Below are 21,197 nucleotides of genomic sequence, written 5' to 3' on the forward strand. Positions count from 1 at the left end.
TCTGGGGCCATATCCTCACCTTGCATGAGCTTTCTTTTTGGGGAAAAATCCCCGCTTTATGGTAAATAAGGAGCCAGATGTCCAAATTTCATGTTTTCCCTCAATAGCTTTTTCAAATGTCAACCTATTTCAGGGGAAATTGCTTCATTTTTAATCTGGGGCCATATCCTCACCTTGCATGAGCTTTCTTTTTGGGGAAAAATCCCCGCTTTATGGGTAATAAGGAGCCAGATGCCAAAATTTCATGTTTTTCCTCAATAGCTTTTTCAAATGTCAACCTATTTCTGGGGAAATTGCTTTAATTTAATCTGGGGCCATATCCTCACCTTGCACGAGCTTTCTTTTTGGGGAAAAATCCCAACATCAGGGTTAATAAGGAGCCAGATGCCCAAATTTCAGGTTTTTCTTCAGTAGCTTTTTCAAATGTCAACCTATTTCAGGGGAAATTGCTTTAATCAATCTGGGGCCATATCCTCACCTTGCACAAGCTTTCTTTGGGGGAAAAATCCCAACATCAGGGTTAAATAAGGAGCCAGATGCCAAATTTCAGGTTTTTTCTTCAGTAGCTTTTTTCAAATGTCAACCTATTTCAGGGGAAATTGCTTTAATTCAATCTGGGGCCATATCCTCACCTTGCACGAGCCTTGCAGAGAATGTGGTGTGCTTCCTGTTTTGCTCAGCATTATCAATCATACATGTTACCTAAGAAATATTAAACCATTTAATGAGTACTCTGCAATGCAAACTGTATTAATCTGAACATACTACAACAGTGTGTGTTGAATATATCGATAGTAACAGAAGATCAGAGCAGTCTGTGTTTTTTTTATTGTGTGATGGAGGATCACGATGAAGCACAATGAGTAAGTTCTTCACATTAGGTATATGCAAAATGAGGTTCAAAAGCTCAAGAAAAACATCTTTGATTCCTGGTCAAATATTTTTTGATATATATTTTTCATCCAAAGCCTCCCACAGTGCGTTGTCCTCTACAGGACTCTCATTACAATTAGAGGTGCTAGATAATTGAGACTGCTGCTGAAAAGGTTATCATCTTATAAATAAAATTAAGTTGAGGTAAACAGACTCTAATGTGTAGACAGTTGTCTAATAAATTGTAACTCAGCTTTGTTTTTCCTAAAAAAGAAGTAAATATATTGTCCGGGGCAGCACAGTGGTATAGTGGTTAGCACTGTTGCCTCACAGCGAGAAGGTCATGGGTTCACTTCCCGCCGTGGCCTTTCTGTGTGGAGTTCATGTTCTCCCCGTGTTTGCGTGGGTTTCCTCCGGGTGCTCCGGTTTCCTCCCACATCCAAGGACATGCAGGTTAGGTGGATTGGGATCTTTAAATTGTCCGTATGTGTGCAAGTGTTGTTTGTCTGTTGTGTCCCTGTGACAGACTGGCATCCTGTCCTGAGTGCACCCCGCCTCGCGCTGTATGACTGCTGGGATACAACCTTAAGTGGACTAAGCGGTTGAGGATGACTGAGTATGTGTGATAAATTGGTGAAGAACAAAATGTCTATAGACTCAGGGATTTCATATAATAGATGTATAAAGTAACACTCCATGTTCTTGTTTACCCAGACTGTCTGTGACGTGTGTCGGAGGTGCTACCACCACACCTGTGTGCAGAAACCTCCAATGGATGAGGAATATCTGTGCCCTGGGTGCCAATGATGGTGACCCTTGTCAACACATCTAACAGGGAATGTTTTTTCCTGAATCTCTTTGTGTGGTCTACTAGATTTGGAAACACTTCATCGATTAGTTACTGATTGTTAGTTTGTAACATTGTAACATTGTTTTATTGGGTGTATTACAACTACAATAGTTCTTGTTTATTTTTTTCATATAATGGATTAAATATTTATTTTAATATTGTATTTCTTATCATGTTTGTAGTGGTGTTATAATTACGACAGTTTATTTATAAATTCTTTTATATTATTCCTTAAATATGTTAAAATCCTCTCACCCTTGTTATTCAATATGAACTATTTCAGAATTTGTGTTACCAGAGTGCCAGCTGGCTGTTGCTGTAGAGATGTAATTCTAAATAACTTAATGTAGGCTGACGATCTTGTTTTTGCTCCTTGTGTGAAGGGCGTTCAAAGGCTAGTGGATATTTGTTCTTAGTATGGTGTTGGTAATGATATTTTGTACAAGTCTCAACATATGCTGTTGTTTGACACAGCTTTTTTATGAGGATATGGCCCCAGATTAAATTAAATCAATTTCCCCAGAAATAGGTTGACATTTGAAAAAGCTATTGAGAAAAAAAAACTGAAATTTGTGCCTCTGGCGCCTTATTTAACCCTGATGTTGGGATTTTTCCCCAAAAAGAAAGCTTGTGCAAGGTGAGGATATAGCCCCAGATTAAAATGAAGCAATTTCCCCAGAAATAGGTTGACATTTGAAAAAGCTATTGAGAAAAAAACTGAAATTTGTGCCTCTGGCGCCTTATTTAACCCTGATGTTGGGATTTTTCCCCAAAAGAAAGCTTGTGCAAGGTGAGGATAAGGCCCCAGATTAAAATAAAGCAATTTCACCAGAAAAAACATGATATTTGAAAAACCTATTGAGGCAAAACTTTAAATTTTTGCCTCTGGCACCTTATTTAACCCTGATGTTGGGATTTTTCCACAAAAACAAAGTTAGTGCAAGGTGAGGATATGGCCCAAGATTAAAATAAAGCAATTTGCCTTATGCTTGGATTGAAAGGTAGCCACTTTGAAATGGATGACAATAAGTTTATCAAGTTCTATGGTGTAAATGGTAGTTCGGCCCAATCTTTTACCCCCCCACCCAAAAAAAATAATGTCCTGGACGACTAAAAAAATAATGATAATAATAATAATCATAAATACATACATACATACATATATATGCCCATTTTATGACATGAATAGAATTTCAAAATTTTATCATAGAAATATGTGACGTAAATTAAGCAAGCGTGACATATAAGATCAGACACACTTAAGAAGTCACTTTCAAGTCACATTTAATTTGAATATACATGGGAATACATTTCTCATTTGAAAACATATGGAAATATATTATCAATATCAAGAAAATATATTTTGTCAAGCATTGCAAAGAGCATTTTTGTTTTTAGTTGTACAAGTGCTCTTTTCTAGGTAAGTGAATAACATTAAGTTTAGTTATGTTAATGCAAGAGATCAGATGTTGTCAAGATTCCACGTTTTTTTAGTTGACACGTAATTGTTCGATGGTCCCTAAATCAGCGACCGCTTGTGTTCGCATTTGTTGGTGTTTTCTGTGCGTCTCCCGATCATTTTCCAGTGCACTTTGAAACAACATTGAAACTATCTAAAGTAAGAGCTGTGAAACTTAAGTTTACTTATTGCATATCATGTACGAGGTGTTTGGGTTTGACTGACTGCGTGAATGACGATTTATTTAACTGTATCCTCGCCGAATGTCTGAATATCGGAAATCAAACTAACCTAACCGCGGTCCCCTGGCCTACATAGGAAAATCACAAATTTAAAATACGAACTTAATGAAATACAGTCAAAAAAAAAAATGAACGACAACCTTTTTATACACCAAGCAAACATACTTCGAATTTGGAGATAAACCGCACAAATTATTAGCATACCAACCAGAGGCGATTTTAGACTTAGCACATTTTTAACATTTTTAAAATCTAGATGTCCAGAAATACAATTTTCCATGATTTCACTGTGAAAACATTGCTTGTAAAAGCTGTATTCATTGTCAAAATGATTTAAAAAAACGCATATTAGCAAAGGCCCACACATAAAATTCCTTCATTCTGGTGCAGTTTATAGAACAAATAATTTAATCTCCTAATGTGGTGAGGGCAAATAGTAATTGCAACTTAGGTGTTGTGTGGCTGGGGGGGCCTGGCTGCCTTTTGTTTCTGTTTTCTGTCCTGTCTTTTGTTTTTCCTTCCAGGTGGCTTGCATTTGGGACTGAGTGGCTGTGTAGCTGAGTTTATCAGGACCTCACCCTGATCACCTGAGGCTCGTCAGGACTCACAGCTGTGGTGCATCTACAATGGATTGGAACATGGTGGCATTTAAGACTGGAGTACACAGTGTGTATTTGCCAGAGACTCGACCTTGTGACCAGACGGGTGAGATTGTCATCTCGGGAGCCATCTCATCATCAGTGGATGCAGAGAACGTCCAGGTTTGATGCATGGTCTGTGAAAGAGAGGGTGAGGTCTCACGCTCGTCAGCACACTTCCTGAGGTACGTTAGATTTTGTGACTAACATTTATACAGTCAGTAAATGTGGTGTCCCTCACACCTTATTATATTGAGCTGTATGTTGGTCGTTTAAATCAGCTTCCACTGCAGTGGAGTTTTGTGAACAGGGTGTTCTATGCCTGCAGGGTGGGATGCTGATTTGCAATTAAGCCAGGAAGTGTTTGTTGTTTGTACACCTTTGAGCGGTCCCTCTGTGTGTTGAGTGTGGACTCACATAATGATTCCTTCTTTCACAGACTCGGTTTGTTGCGGCCACCTGGGGGGTGTCGGCGGGGTCCTTGGGTCCGAATTGGTTCTGTCTCCGGACCGTTAGCGCTGCTGGGAGCGCACCGCAAAACCACCACGCCAGACCGCGCACTTTTATATTTTTCACATCACTGTTATGTTTATTAAACTCTGTTATCCTTTGTACCGTACTCTGCTTATTTTATACTGGGTCCTTCAAACGCTGGTCGGTTCTCCGGGCTGCGTCCGACATATAACATTAGGAGCAGGTCTGAAATATTCAGAGGCTGAGTAAAGTATATGATCCTTGTTTTTAGTCTTATGAGCCTGTAGTGTTGTTGAAGTTGAGTAATCTGACATTTGTGTTTTGATTTATTTATTTTTTGTGATATTATCTTACCTGGATGCTGCTGCTCTCCCTCACTCTGCCCCTGGTGAAGCTGCCCCTGGACCCTTATCTCATGTTGTGCATCAAACGTTGTGGTAAAGTTTACTGTCTTAATTCTGCTTAGTTAAGGACCTTAATTAATCATTTAAGGTCAGATCTGTGTACATGGTATTTGATGTAGGAGAGTGATTTGTTCATGGAAGCTACACAGATTGAAGGGAAGCACCATTTAGTAGCTGACAAGAGGATTTAGTTGAAGAAAAAAAAGACAACACTGAATCAATCTTACATTTGACCACGCACAGCGCGCACTAATTTGTACAGCAATATACTGTGTTTAGCGATAGGTAGCTAGGTGAGTAAAATACGCACTTTTCAGAAAATTGTACTTGCTCTTCACATTCAGAGACATAAACTGTGAATAAATACGTGGCAAATGTGACAGTCGCCTGGCAATCACTTGACAGCGCGGCTGGGCGAGATTACCACCAGCACTCACCAGCGCCACCTGCAGAAGCACCACACGACACAAACACATGCCAGAGCAGACGCAGTTACAGACGGAGAGAGAGAGAGATGAATGTCGGCGCGCTTCGTGGATTGAACCATTTGCCCAAGAAGGGGAGATGATCAAATTACTGTGTTCTTGTATTACATATTTTGGCATAATACTTGAAATAGGTAGTTGAAAAAAATAGTAGTATATGTGCTTGAGCACCCCTAAAAATGGGCTAACTCCGCCCCCGATACCAACTCAGAAAAGCAGAAGCAGATAGGGCTATTCATAAAATTAAAGATAATATGGATAATATATTGACTAGGCCAAAAGACATTAATGAAAGATTTTTAAAGTTTTACTCTGATTTGTACACATCAAAGTGCAACATTGACCCCCAATTATGAAAGCTTTTTTAGACAATTGTCATCTACCAAAATTATCAGATGAAGATTTGAACTTTCTAAATTCAGACTTTCACAAAACTGAGATACAAAAAGCCATCAGTTCTCTTAAGAGCAGCAAAACACCAGGCCCCGATGGAATACCAGTTGAACTTTATAAAATATTTAGTAATATCCTTTCACCATTCCTGCATAGAATGTATAAACAAGCACAAGTAGACGGAACATTACCAACAACGCTAACAGAAGCAATAATTACAGTAATACACAAGAAAGGAAAAGATGAGTCGGAGGTGGCTTCATACCGACCCATCTCACTTCTAAATACAGATGGGAAATTATATGCTAAAATTCTTGCTAACAGACTATCACCCTTCATGGATTAATACACCATGATCAAACTGGCTTCATGCCTAACAGGAGCTCAGCTTCAAATCTTCACAGATTGTTTGATATTTTATATATACGGACAGGAAAACACACATAGATCTTGCTATTCTTACTCTCAACGCTGAAAAAGCATTCGATCAGATTGAATGGTACTACTTGTTTGAAGTACTTCAACAATTTAATCTTGGTGACAAATTTATAGATTGGGTGAAACTCCTATACACAAACCCAACAGCTTGAATACGCACAAATAACAACCTATCCACCTCCTTTCATCTGTACAGAGGAACTAGGCAAGGCTGCCCATTATCCACCCTCATATTTGCATTAGCAATCGAACCACTCACGCAAAGCATTTGTCTAGATCCTAAAATACATGGGTATAAAACCAAAAACACAATAAATAAAATTTCCTTATACGCAGATGATATTCTTTTATTTTGCACAAATCCAAAATGTTCAATTCCAGCGGTCCTAGATAAAATAAATTTATTTGGCAAATTTTCTGGTTATTGTATCAATTATGTTGTGTGGGCCGCTGAAGAGGAGGTACTGCTGACCCACCACCACAAGATGGCGCCCTGCTTGAAGTGCGGGCTTCAAGCACGAGAGGGCGTCGGAGCGACCAGGAGTGACAGCTGTCACTCATCATCCGTACCAGCTGTCACTCATCCACTACTCATCACCACCACCATAAAGGCCGGACTGCAACTCCACCTCCCTGCCGAGAAATCAACTACCAATCAGGTAATTCTCTGCTAAACCTCAAATTCGAGTATTAGTCTGATCTCTTTTTGCAGCCGTTTTCCTGGGACGGATACCCTGTCTGTGGAGTTGGCGTTTGGTGTGGACTGCGACGGCTTCGCCTCACACCCCACCCAGATAAGTGGTTATCTCAGGAGCTGCACGAGTGTGTGATTGGAGGTGGAGGTTCTCCCTCCTTTACTGAATACAGACTGTGGGATTACTGAGTGTGCGACCTCACACTCATCTGGACGGTCTCTGTTCTCTGCCAGCAGTACCAGGTCTGACTGCTGAAGACAGCGGCCACCTGGGGCGCAGGGCTTGGCGGCTCCGGTGTTCTTCAGCTCCGTTGGCAGTGGAAGCTGTGTGGATCCGGCTTTTCTCTCGCCAGGCGTCTTCTATCGTCGAGCCTGCCCACACGTCACCTGGTGTATGATTGACAGTCACTATATTGTTATTGTCTGTACATCGTTGTGTGATTCACAACATTAAATTGTTACTTTTGGCTTATCCATTGTCCGTTCATTAACGCCCCCTGTTGTGGGTCCGTGTCACGACACTTTCACAACAAATTGGGCGAAAAGCATAATGATGCCTGCCCAACCCATCCCTAAATCAACTCTAAACCAGTTTCCTTTCGAAATTTCAAGGGATGAATTTACATATTTAGGCATAGAGGTCACAAGACAATTTTCATCCCTCATTCAGGCAAATTTTTCACCTCTATTGGAAGAACTAAAGAACAAGATTGAATTTTGGAAAACACTACCAATCTCACTACTAGGAAGAATAAAGGCTATAAAAAAAGATTTTTCTACCACAAATTTTATATCTCTTTCAAAATATTCCTATATTCTTAATCAAATATTTTTTTTTTTAAATGACGGTATTATTCAACCCTTCTTATGGAATTACAAAACTCCTAGAATAACTAAAAAATATCTGACAAAACCTAAATTATTAGGGGGCCTAGCCCTTCCAAATTTTATTATGTATCACTGGGCATGTGCCATTAAGAACATATGCTTTTCTACCAAAGTTCCTGATACTCCTCCTACCTGGCTAATCATAGAACAAGATGATGTTTCATCAGCTTGTGAAAAATGTCAATCACCAGATTTGTATCATGTCTGAAGGTGTCAGCCTACTGGTCCGATGTGTTTAATATTATATCACAGATTATAAGATCGTCCTTATTACCAGACCTGTTGTTGATTATTTTTGGGAAATCAGATACATACAATAACTTTCAAATAGGTCAAAAACGGCTAATTGATTATTGCCTCATCGCAAAAAAGCTACTTTTGATGTCATGGAAAGGAGCGTCAGTTCCAAATGTTAAAATGTGGCTGAGAGACCTCGTCAATACATTACATTTAGAGAAGATTCGTTACTTACTGAAAGATAAACTGCAATGTTTTCGTAAAGTGTGGCAACCTCTTATTGAATATCTGCAAAACGTGCCTATGTGACATATAAAGAATGAACCTGCTCCGCAACTGTTTAAATGTTCAATGTTATGTATTTGTGTTTGTAATTTCATTTACCCTCTATGTTAAAGTATGAGCATTACTAAAGATATACAGTTCAAACTGTGAAATACATTCTGCTCAATAAAAATATTTGACATAAATTCCACGCATCTTAAATGTAGCAGACACAGATTATCTGGAATTTTATTTTGGCAAGTTTTTACGGTCTCTGCCAGTAGTGTTAATGGCAGTATTCAAACTGAAGCTGGGCTGATATTTTCAATCACTGTACTCTGTTCCAGCGCAAACTGTACCACAGAACCGCACAGTGTAAAAGTTCAGCGCGCCAGATTTATGTTCACACACATTGTACATTCAAAAACCATACATCGGACTCATGTTTCCAAAAGCAAAACACAAATAAAAGCTTTTTTTTTCAAATTTAATTTACATTTCTTATTTTTTACAAAAACTCTCGATGGGAGACATCAAAGTTAAAAAAAAAAACATTACAAGACAGGTCTGCGGTGTTTGCACAGGCACAGTGCGAGAGGTTGGATGCTTGTAGCTCTTCAGCAGCGGGATACCCTCACGACAGCCAGGTTTGATTTTCATCTGACCATATGATCGGTGATCAGGAGGTGGTCGTGAGATGTTAAACGCAGCTCGTTACTCCATGTATACTAAACGATGCAGGGCGTGCGATTAACCTGAAATTCATTGAGATCCAAAAAATTCTCGCACGAAGGAAAAATCAGCTGAAAAAGGGCCAAAACTCGCACAGTGGAAACCCAGCTTAAGTACTGAATGTCTGGTACCAGTAGATCATGGCAGTGTTCTATTTATTTTTGACACCGGTTATATCAGATGGTTATCTAATTACAACTTGGCTTTTTTTTTTTTTTTTTTTTTGAAAATGCCTGTTTTTACAAATAAAAATGGAATATTTTACAAAAGCACATTTATCTGTAAACACCAACACATGACACACATCACATTAATGTGTCGGTTTACATAATGAATGACTCAAACAAATCAGTGTTAGTGGAGGCACATTTTACCCAGAATCCTTTGCGATCTGTCTGTGTTTGTTACAAAACTTCAGAATTAGTGCATTATTCAATATTAAAAGATATGTTATATTTTAACTTTGTGCAAATGACAGAATTGACATAAATGAAGTTATTCTATCAGTATTCATTTTATTTATACACCAAACCATAACTCAGGAGGGCTTTATTTTCCAAGATCTCTGCCTGATGGGAACATTGTGATTGAGTAGAGAGTTGAGCTTCGTGGTTTTCCTCAGCTTGCTTCTGTGCTGGAAGCCATGTAGTAAACAGGAGCTTCCAGCAAGAGGAAAAACCTTCAAAGACAAAAGTGCTGGCTCATTGTTTGGGTCTGTTGTCGCATTTGATGTTACCAGAAGCAATCGTGGTGTGGTTCCAGAGACAATACTGGAATTTATCGGTTATTGGTTATCTGAAACTTCCAATACATTTTTGGGTGGTTTATCATTTTATCTTTATCAAAGATAACTTTTCATTTATCTGATTATCTGTTATTGAAGTTAATTTTTTGGTTATCTGTGCCCACCACTGCCTTCTGACCAACAGAAACAGACAGCAATTCTTCTCCAGCTGCACTTGCTCTCTGCCATAGTGATTTTGCAGAGTAAAATTTATTCTGCTGGGATAACATTTGGTCCCAGTTCAAATAGAGTTAAATATACTCTATCACAGTTCTAAATCAACACTATCGCAGTGTAAAATCAACTCTTATTGGAGCAGAAACACTTGATTTGACAAGACAGTAGAGCTGATTTCACTCTGTAAGAGAGTGTATTTTACTCTAGACTGGGACCAAATGTTATCCCAGCAGAGTAAATTTTACTCAGCAAATGATGCCATCACAGCCTCGTCGTGTTCATGTCACTGTCTCATCGTTATCAAGCAGAGGTTTTCCACAGAACACACAGATATTTATTTGGACCGGGTACGTTTCTGACCATCATCAAAATAAACTCTTTAGATCTTGTCTAAACTTGAATTAACCAAACCATTTACAAGAATAAAAAATAAAAATAAAATAAAAAAAAACAGTGAAATATTAAATCATAACATGAGCATTTTCAATGAAAGATCATGTTTAAAACAACTTGTTTTGAATTTGGACAGTCAGAATGTTCACACCTCTTATGAAGAGTGAAATGAAAAATTGAAATCGGACAACAAAATCTATATACTCCTAGTTGGCAGGATTTTAAGAAAGTCCAAGATTAAATAATAGACCCCAGTCTACTGCTGACAAACATAAATTTGAAAAACCAGTGCAATCAATGAAAGCTGGATTTAGGACCATTTGAAGAGGTATGTATATTCTTTGTAGTTGCCATAGCAACCAAAAATATTAACTTTATTACAAGAAAACCAGCCTTAAACATCATGCAACATATTTCAACACTGTAAGATCAAAAACACTAATAATGACCCAAGAAATGTTTTTTTTTTTCCTGAAGCAAACATGACTGAGTCAGTTGTATATTGTTATTATGACTTAAAAACATCTTCCCATCCATAGAATTTTCTATACTTTTAGTATGTTATTTCAGTGGTCCCTTAAAATCAAAAAACGCACAGATTAAAACTATTGCATCTTTACTGGACTATTTCAGGTCTTTAAAAAAACCAACACTTCCCCCTCCCACTTGATCCTGTGTCTAAAATACTTCCTCCAGAAACTTCTTTCAGTCTTATTCTTGTAAATTCTGAGAGAAGCTCTTGTCTTTCTCTGGAATATTTATTACAATACATGAGGACGTGCTGCACTGTCTCTGGCCGTGGACGTTCAAAACATAGTCCATCCTGATGATTCTCTTGGAGGAAGAGAGCAGTGTTCAAGAAAGTAGGACCAGTTCTCAGTCTAGCAATAGTAACTTCATCCTTTCTTTTCCACCTGTTTCTTCTACAATTGTTTATTGAATCTGTCTCCACTAGCTGTTGAAAATAAATGTCTACCCTTCATCTCCTGCTCACAGCATTTTTGCCATTGTAAGTTCATTTCCCTCCCGACAGTACATTTGCTGTCTGCTTTGGAAAGATTGATACTGATGTCTATGTTTTCTTTTGTCACAGATTTTTTGGTAAATCTATCCACCTTCTCATTTGTTGGGCGACCCACATGTGCTGGAACCCACACATAAGTGGATAGTGATCACTTCCTACTGTCCCTTTGTCAAACACGACCCACTCACACTGCAGAGCCAGTCTGCTGGACACTAATGTGAGATCGAACACTGACTCTTTGCCAGTTCTTATACAGGCCCGGATCCAGACCGGTTTGGACCGATGCAGTTGCATCAGTCAGGTTTTTTTACGCATCGTACGTCATCGGGGGAAAAAAAAATTCTCGAATAATCCTGAATAGTGCCGAACGTGTCCCCGCAGTGAACACAGCTTTTGATGTGATCCCACAATGTACCACGCAGGTGTACGCAGGAAAATTCAAACTGGATCAAACAAACATAGCGTCAGTCCAGTCAAGTGGACCATCATGGCATCCAGGAAAAAAGTTGTGCAAGGAAAATTGGGCACTTAGTTTTCAAACAACAGTGTGTTTGAAAGGCATTCTATGATGACTGAAATTACATTTTCGGTAGTTATCCGACCATACATGTCAACCTATACGGATTGTCCATAAATGATACGCATTTTTCCAAGTTTCAGAGTCATACGGACGTACAAATAAAGTCGGATATTCAGGGTTTGCCTGAAAGGAAACGCTTTTAACAAAAACTATAGATTTGATTATTCCTATTGATGTCGAGACATCAAGGATCCACCATGTAGAGTTTATTATGTCCAAAGTTTAAGGATCCAGTGACCAATTTCATACACTCAACAAAAATATAAACGCAACACTTTTGGTTTTGCTCCCATTTTGTATGAGATGAACTCAAAGATCTAAAACTTTTTCCACATACACAATATCACCATTTCCCTCAAATATTGTTCACAAACCAGTCGAAATCTGTGATAGTGAGCACTTCTCCTTTGCTGAGATAATCCATCCCACCTCACAGGTGTGCCATATCAAGATGCTGATTAGACACCATGATTAGTGCACAGGTGTGCCTTAGACTGCCCACAACAAAAGGCCACTCTGAAAGGTGCAGTTTTGTTTTATTGGGGGGGGGGGGGGGATACCAGTCAGTATCTGGTGTGACCACCATTTGCCTCATGCAGTGCAACACATCTCCTTCGCATCATCCATGAAGAGAACACCTCTCCAACGTGCCAAACGGCAGCGAATGTGAGCATTAGCCCACTCAAGTCGGTTACGACGATGAACTGGAGTCAGGTCGAGACCCCGATGAGGACGACGAGCATGCAGATGAGCTTCCCTGAGACGGTTTCTGACAGTTTGTGCAGAAATTCTTTGGTTATGCAAACCGATTGTTCCAGCAGCTGTCCGAGTGGCTGGTCTCAGACGATCTTGGAGGTGAACATGCTGGATGTGGAGGTCCTGGGCTGGTGTGGTTACACGTGGTCTGCGGTTGTGAGGCTGGTTGGATGTACTGCCAAATTCTCTGAAACACCTTTGGAGACGGCTTATGGTAGAGAAATGAACATTCAATACACGAGCAACAGCTCTGGTTGACATTCCTGCTGTCAGCATGCCAATTGCACGCTCCCTCAAATCTTGCGACATCTGCGGCATTGTGCTGTGTGATAAAACTGCACCTTTCAGAGTGGCCTTTTATTGTGGGCAGTCTAAGGCACACCTGTGCACTAATCATGGTGTCTAATCAGCATCTTGATATGGCACACCTGTGAGGTGGGATGGATTATCTCAACAAAGGAGAAGTGCTCACTATCACAGATTTAGACTGGTTTGTGAACAATATTTGAGAGAAATGGTGATATTGTGTATGTGGAAAAAGTTTTAGATCTTTGAGTTCATCTCATACAAAATGGGAGCAAAACCAAAAGTGTTGTGTTTATATTTTGTTGAGTGTATTTATTTACTTTAAGACTCAATAAAATGTTGTTCAGTTTCAATTTAATCAGTTTATAAAGCGCCAAATCACAACAAAATCCATCTCAAGGCGCCTCACATAGAACAGTTCAACATAAAAAATTTAAATAAATGAAAATTAAAAAATTAAAATGCATAATTAAAAACAGAAGTAAAAGAATAAAACAGATAAAAAATAAAAACTATTCATAAGAAAGAGAATAAAAATAGGCTTTAAGTCTTGACTTAAAAATGTCCACGGACTCCGACTGTCTCACGGTCCACAGAGCGGGTGCACGATAAGAAAAAGCCGAATAAAAGAATGAAGATTATTGAATAACAAGACACGTACGATTTTTATTTTATCATTGGGCAAAAATGCATCCGTCAGATTTTCACTCTGGATGCAGCCCTGTTATATCTATCCTTTTCTTTTTACCATCAGTTAAACTCACTAAGTTTCTTTCATTTAACTTATCCTCTATTATCTGACCATTTTGCTAAAATAACTAATCATAAGACAACCTGTGGACAAAAAATGCTTTTGGAATGAGACCAACAGCCTTCAGAAGTACACATTTCTTTACAACGGTGCAAAAGCTGTCCCAAATTGAAAATAATTTAGTTTTCTTAATAAAACCGTTTGATTCATCAGTAATTAATCAATCAATCAATCAATTTTTTTTATATAGCGCCAAATCACAACAAACAGTTGCCCCAAGGCGCCTCATATTGTAAGGCAAGGCCATACAATAATTATGTAAAACCCCAACGGTCAAAACGACCCCCTGTGAGCAAGCACTTGGCTACAGTGGGAAGGAAAAACTCCCTTTTAACAGGAAGAAACCTCCAGCAGAACCAGGCTCAGGGAGGGGCAGTCTTCTGCTGGGACTGGTTGGGGCTGAGGGAGAGAACCAGGAAAAAGACATGCTGTGGAGGGGAGCAGAGATCGATCACTAATGATTAAATGCAGAGTGGTGCATACAGAGCAAAAAGAAAAAGAAACAGTGCATCATGGGAACCCCCCAGCAGTCTACGTCTATAGCAGCATAACTAAGGGATGGTTCAGGGTCACCTGATCCAGCCCTAACTATAAGCTTTAGCAAAAAGGAAAGTTTTAAGCCTAATCTTAAAAGTAGAGAGGGTGTCTGTCTCCCTGATCTGAATTGGGAGCTGGTTCCACAGGAGAGGAGCCTGAAAGCTGAAGGCTCTGCCTCCCATTCTACTCTTACAAACCCTAGGAACTACAAGTAAGCCTGCAGTCTGAGAGCGAAGCGCTCTATTGGGGTAATATGGTACTACGAGGTCCCTAAGATAAGATGGGACCTGATTATTCAAAACCTTATAAGTAAGAAGAAGAATTTTAAATTCTATTCTAGAATTAACAGGAAGCCAATGAAGAGAGGCCAATATGGGTGAGATATGCTCTCTCCTTCTAGTCCCCGTCAGTACTCTAGCTGCAGCATTTTGAATTAACTGAAGGCTTTTTAGGGAACTTTTAGGACAACCTGATAATAATGAATTACAATAGTCCAGCCTAGAGGAAATAAATGCATGAATTAGTTTTTCAGCATCACTCTGAGACAAGACCTTTCTGATTTTAGAGATATTGCGTAAATGCAAAAAAGCAGTCCTACATATTTGTTTAATATGCACTTTGAATGACATATCCTGATCAAAAATGACTCCAAGATTTCTCACAGTATTACTAGAGGTCAGGGTAATGCCATCCAGAGTAAGGATCTGGTTAGACACCATGTTTCTAAGATTTGTGGGGCCAAGTACAATAACTTCAGTTTTATCTGAGTTTAAAAGCAGGAAATTAGAGGTCATCCATGTCTTTATGTCTGTAAGACAATCCTGCAGTTTAGCTAATTGGTGTGTGTCCTCTGGCTTCATGGATAGATAAAGCTGGGTATCATCTGCGTAACAATGAAAATTTAAGCAATACCGTCTAATAATACTGCCTAAGGGAAGCATGTATAAAGTGAATAAAAATGGTCCTAGCACAGAACCTTGTGGAACTCCATAATTAACTTTAGTCTGTGAAGAAGATTCCCCATTTACATGAACAAATTGTAATCTATTAGACAAATATGATTCAAACCACCGCAGCGCAGTGCCTTTAATACCTATGGCATGCTCTAATCTCTGTAATAAAATTTTATGGTCAACAGTATCAAAAGCAGCACTGAGATCTAACAGAACAAGCACAGAGATGAGTCCACTGTCCGAGGCCATAAGAAGATCATTTGTAACCTTCACTAATGCTGTTTCTGTACTATGATGAATTCTAAAACCTGACTGAAACTCTTCAAATAGACCATTCCTCTGCAGATGATCAGTTAGCTGTTTTACAACTACCCTTTCAAGAATTTTTGAGAGAAAAGGAAGGTTGGAGATTGGCCTATAATTAGCTAAGATAGCTGGGTCAAGTGATGGCTTTTTAAGTAATGGTTTAATTACTGCCACCTTAAAAGCCTGTGGTACATAGCCAACTAACAAAGATAGATTGATCATATTTAAGATCGAAGCATTAAATAATGGTAGGGCTTCCTTGAGCAGCCTGGTAGGAATGGGGTCTAATAAACATGTTGATGGTTTGGATGAAGTAACTAATGAGAATAACTCAGACAGAACAATCGGAGAGAAAGAGTCTAACCAAATACCGGCATCACTGAGAGCAGCCAAAGATAACGATACGTCTTTGGGATGGTTATGAGTAATTTTTTCTCTAATAGTTAAAATTTTGTTAGCAAAGAAAGTCATGAAGTCATTACTAGTTAAAGTTAATGGAATACTCAGCTCAATAGAGCTCTGACTCTTTGTCAGCCTGGCTACAGTGCTGAAAAGAAACCTGGGGTTGTTCTTATTTTCTTCAATTAGTGATGAGTAGAAAGATGTCCTAGCTTTACGAAGGGCTTTTTTATAGAGCAACAGACTCTTTTTCCAGGCTAAGTGAAGATCTTCTAAATTAGTGAGACGCCATTTCCTCTCCAACTTACGGGTTATCTGCTTTAAGCTACGAGTTTGTGAGTTATACCACGGAGTCAGACACTTCTGATTTAAAGCTCTCTTTTTCAGAGGAGCTACAGCATCCAAAGTTGTCTTCAATGAGGATGTAAAACTATTGACGAGATACTCTATCTCCCTTACAGAGTTTAGGTAGCTACTCTGCACTGTGTTGGTATATGGCATTAGAGAACATAAAGAAGGAATCATATCCTTAAACCTAGTTACAGCGCTTTCTGAAAGACTTCTAGTGTAATGAAACTTATTCCCCACTGCTGGGTAGTCCATCAGAGTAAATGTAAATGTTATTAAGAAATGATCAGACAGAAGGGAGTTATCAGGGAATACTGTTAAGTCTTCTATTTCCATACCATAAGTCAGAACAAGATCTAAGATATGATTAAAGCGGTGGGTGGACTCATTTACTTTTTGAGCAAAGCCAATAGAGTCTAATAATAGATTAAATGCAGTGTTGAGGCTGTCATTCTCAGCATCTGTGTGGATGTTAAAATCGCCCACTATAATTATCTTATCTGAGCTAAGCACTAAGTCAGACAAAAGGTCTGAAAATTCACAGAGAAACTCACAGTAACGACCAGGTGGACGATAGATAATAACAAATAAAACTGGTTTTTGGGACTTCCAATTTGGATGGACAAGACTAAGAGACAAGCTTTCAAATGAATTAAAGCTCTGTCTGGGTTTTGGATTAATTAATAAGCTGGAATGGAAGATTGCTGCTAATCCTCCACCCCGGCCCGTGCTACGAGCATTCTGACAGTTAGTGTGACTCGGGGGTGTTGACTCATTTAAACTAACATATTCATCCTGCTGTAACCAGGTTTCTGTTAGGCAGAATAAATCAATATGTTGATCAATTATTATATCATTTACCAACAGGGACTTAGAAGAGAGAGACCTAATGTTTAATAGACCACATTTAACTGTTTTAGTCTGTGGTGCAGTTGAAGGTGCTATATTATTTTTTCTTTTTGAATTTTTATGCTTAAATAGATTTTTGCTGGTTATTGGTAGTCTGGGAGCAGACACCGTCTCTACGGGGATGGGGTAATGAGGGGATGGCAGGGGGAGAGAAGCTGCAGAGAGGTGTGTAAGACTACAACTCTGCTTCCTGGTCCCAACCCTGGATAGTCACGGTTTGGAGGATTTAAGAAAATTGGCCAGATTTCTAGAAATGAGAGCTGCTCCATCCAAAGTGGGATGGCTGCCGTCTCTCCTAACAAGACCAGGTTTTCCCCAGAAGCTTTGCCAATTATCTATGAAGCCCACCTCATTTTTTGGACACCACTCAGACAGCCAGCAATTCAAGGAGAACATGCGGCTAAACATGTCACTCCCGGTCTGATTGGGGAGGGGCCCAGAGAAAACTACAGAGTCCGACATTGTTTTTGCAAAGTTACACACCGATTCAATGTTAATTTTAGTGACCTCCGATTGGCGTAACCGGGTGTCATTACTGCCGACGTGAATTACAATCTTACCAAATTTACGCTTAGCCTTAGCCAGCAGTTTCAAATTTCCTTCAATGTCGCCTGCTCTGGCCCCCGGAAGACAATTGACTATGGTTGCTGGTGTCGCTAACTTCACATTTCTCAAAACAGAGTCGCCAATAACCAGAGTTTGATCCTCGGCGGGTGTATCGTCGAGTGGGGAAAAACGGTTAAAGATGTGAACGGGTTGGCGGTGTACACGGGGCTTCTGTTTAGGGCTACGCTTCCTCCTCACAGTCACCCAGTCGGCCTGCTTTCCCGGCTGCTCGGGATCTGCCAGGGGGGAACTAACGGCGGCTAAGCTACCTTGGTCCGCACCGACTACAGGGGCCTTGCTAGCTGTAGAATTTTCCACGGTGCGGAGCCGAGTCTCCAATTCGCCCAGCCTGGCCTCCAAAGCTACGAATAAGCTACACTTATTACAAGTACCATTACTGCTAAAGGAGGCCGAGGAATAACTAAACATTTCACACCCAGAGCAGAAAAGTGCGGGAGAGACAGGAGAAGCCGCCATGCTAAATCGGCTAAGAGCTAGTAGCTACGCTAAGCTAACGGATTCCTAAAAACACGCAAAGCGAATAATGTGTAAATAATTTAGAGGTGATTCAGCAGAAGGAGTGCTTTAGTTAAGGCACGTAAAGATTACACTGGGAAACAAATCGTAATCTAGATAACTAGATCAATCTAACTGCGCAGATCAAACAGCTAACAGATACAGAAAAACACCGCTGTGCTCCGGAACAAGAAGTGATACAATACCGCAGTGAGAGCCGACCACCAGTAGAGTCAAGTAAAAAAGTAAAAAAAAAAAAAAAATAAAAAGGTAAAAAAGTAAAAAAGTCTTGAAAAAGACTATTAGTTCAAAGTCCAAAGCAGCAGGTAGCAGTCTCTGTGTAAACAGTCCCAACAGAGAGCCAAAATTAACAGATACAGCAAAACACCGCTGTGCTCCGGAACAGGAAGTGATACAATACCGCCTACCAACAGAGGGACTTTAGTAATTAGATTTGCTATGTCAAAGAAGAAGGTGAACTGGTTCCTCTAAACTGACTGTAGGTGGGTGAATATGTTTATCTGTCTGTATGTGTCCTTGCAGTAGACAGGTGTCCTGTCCAGGATGTCCCTGACCTCACGTCCTGTGACTGCAGGGATGACCTCCAGCCTCCCCGTGACCCTCAACTGGACTGAGCCAGAATAGAAAATAAATAAATCCCCTGAGATGAACATTATCCAAACCTGGAAAAAAATCACAGCTTCCTCCAAATCCAACATGTGGACATTGATATCTTACGTCCACGTGCAGTCCACCTCCGTCCCATTTTGAACCATTTCAGTTTTGTCTGACTGTCCACAAATTTTCCACATTTTGTCAAACATTCATCGATTCCATCAATGACAATTTCACGGCTTCTTCCAACAACTGATTGTCTGTAAAAGCAGCAGGAGGTTCTGGGGCCGATTCTGAAAGTGAAAATTAATGACTCCAAGAAGCACGTCCAGGGGGACACCATCTGATGGGACGCTGGGCTCAGCAACTGAACCTGGAAACAGCTGTCCATGTGTTAGGACACCTTGAGCGAGTTTGGGCCCAGACATGGAAATCCATGGAAGAATTCCAGGTCTGACTCTGGAGAGAGACTCACATCCATGTTGTCAGCAAATCACAGCGTTACAGTCAAAGGCATCAGTTCATGGAATAATTAAAATAAGAACCAGAAAATGTCCACCTCAAGAAATTTATTATAAAGACGCTAAAGAAACAACATAGTGAAGATTCTGAAATTATGAACAAAATGCTTTTGTTTTGCCTGAATTCTTACTTGTTAGTTGCTGAGATCATTTATGAGTTAATGTGAAAAGCAACAGAAGCAGAAAACCAAAAAAGTTGTTTTTGTAAATAAAAACTTTTATTCATTGATTTTTTTTAAAAGGGTAGAACACGATAGATTTATTATTACACAACATTAATAAAAAAAGTTGATTGTTATTTACAGTTGAAATTGATTATTGTATTTTTGATTTTAACATGTTTGAATTGACAAAAGAATAATAAAAAACAAAGTTCAAGTCTCTGTTGTTCCAGGGTGGCTGTAGGGATCAGTCTGGTGTCTTCAGTGGCGTCCTCCTCTCTGACTTCAGTCTCATTATGGTGCGCTGGTAATGGGCTCGCACCCCGAGCTTGTTGGATGGGATGCGACCCTGGATGTTCCTACAGCAGTCTTCGGTGCAGTTGCATATCAATGCGGTACGTTTTGCCTGTGAAGAAGTACTTACATTACTACTCAAATACACATAAAACAGGTGGTGCTTGTACTGAATCACTAAATCCAACAGAGCAGAAATTTGACAGGCAAACTGTTCTTACGTGACATTTGACTCCAGCCAGGCTGCAGCTGCAGGTCAGAGGATCGCAGTGGCCCTTGCAGTCACATCCAACGTTCCTCCTGGAGCTCCTCAGGTCCTGCAGCTGTGTCTCCTCCTCCCTGTCGATGAAGTCGACACCAGCTGCTTTAAGCAGAGAATAACGTCTCTCTGATTTGTATCTCTGGGGAAAAAAGCGCTTCTCCCAGTATCCAGCCTTCATCTTCAGAGCATGCTCAGCAAACCCGTCCTGTTGGTGTTCTTTCACCTGGTGAGACAAAAAGAGGACATTAGTCATAATGTAACGATTCACTTATATTAACCAGAAACTAATTTTACTGACAGTCTGAATGCACGATGAAGTAAAACAATGACAAACAGAAGACTCACCTCTGGCAGACGCCCCTGTTCCTCGATTCTCGTGAGTCCCTCCCAGAGTATTTCCCTCCGCCTGTAATCCTGCTTCTTGTCATAATGGTCAACTGTGTATGTTTGTTGGTCATTGTGGTGCGGCATCATGCCCAGGGTGCAGCCTCCCTCAGATGGAACTGCAGTGAAGCCCTGACATCGACTGAAGAGGAAGATCATCACCTGGCCAAAGGTCACCCTGGTTTGATGTGTCTTCTTGGTCCTCTTAAGACTGGGCATTGCTGTGGATGGAGAAATAATGTGAATTGATTATATATATAAAATCTGAATAGATATCTTTTCATCATAAGGACGCTGCCACAGTTACACCATTAGGTGGCACAACACTCTGCCACTTGAATTCTTGTGGTGAGTGGAAACTGCTAAACAGATTGAAAAAGGACATGGATTGTGTTGTGGCTCATGTCCCTGCTGTCTGTCCCTGCTGGTTTTTAGTATCTCCTGGTCTGTTCTCAGTTTTGTGTATAAAATAATTCCAGCTTTG

General features: G+C 39.9%; 1 protein-coding gene across 1 annotated transcript; it reads right to left on the minus strand.

The window, feature by feature from the left end:
- Positions 1 to 20,090: 20,090 nt before the first annotated feature.
- On the minus strand, positions 20,091 to 21,054 carry LOC117513209 (cysteine/serine-rich nuclear protein 1-like). The gene is made up of 2 exons (XM_034173503.1): positions 20,675 to 21,054; positions 20,091 to 20,552 (listed from the first exon to the last, which is right to left on the minus strand). Exons 1-2 carry the CDS (start codon positions 20,930 to 20,932, stop codon positions 20,202 to 20,204), a joined length of 609 nt encoding a protein of 202 aa, XP_034029394.1. The 5' UTR covers positions 20,933 to 21,054; the 3' UTR covers positions 20,091 to 20,201.
- Positions 21,055 to 21,197: the final 143 nt, after the last annotated feature.

Source organism: Thalassophryne amazonica, chromosome 7 (assembly GCF_902500255.1).
Source record: "Thalassophryne amazonica chromosome 7, fThaAma1.1, whole genome shotgun sequence".
Classification (NCBI taxonomy): domain Eukaryota; kingdom Metazoa; phylum Chordata; class Actinopteri; order Batrachoidiformes; family Batrachoididae; genus Thalassophryne; species Thalassophryne amazonica.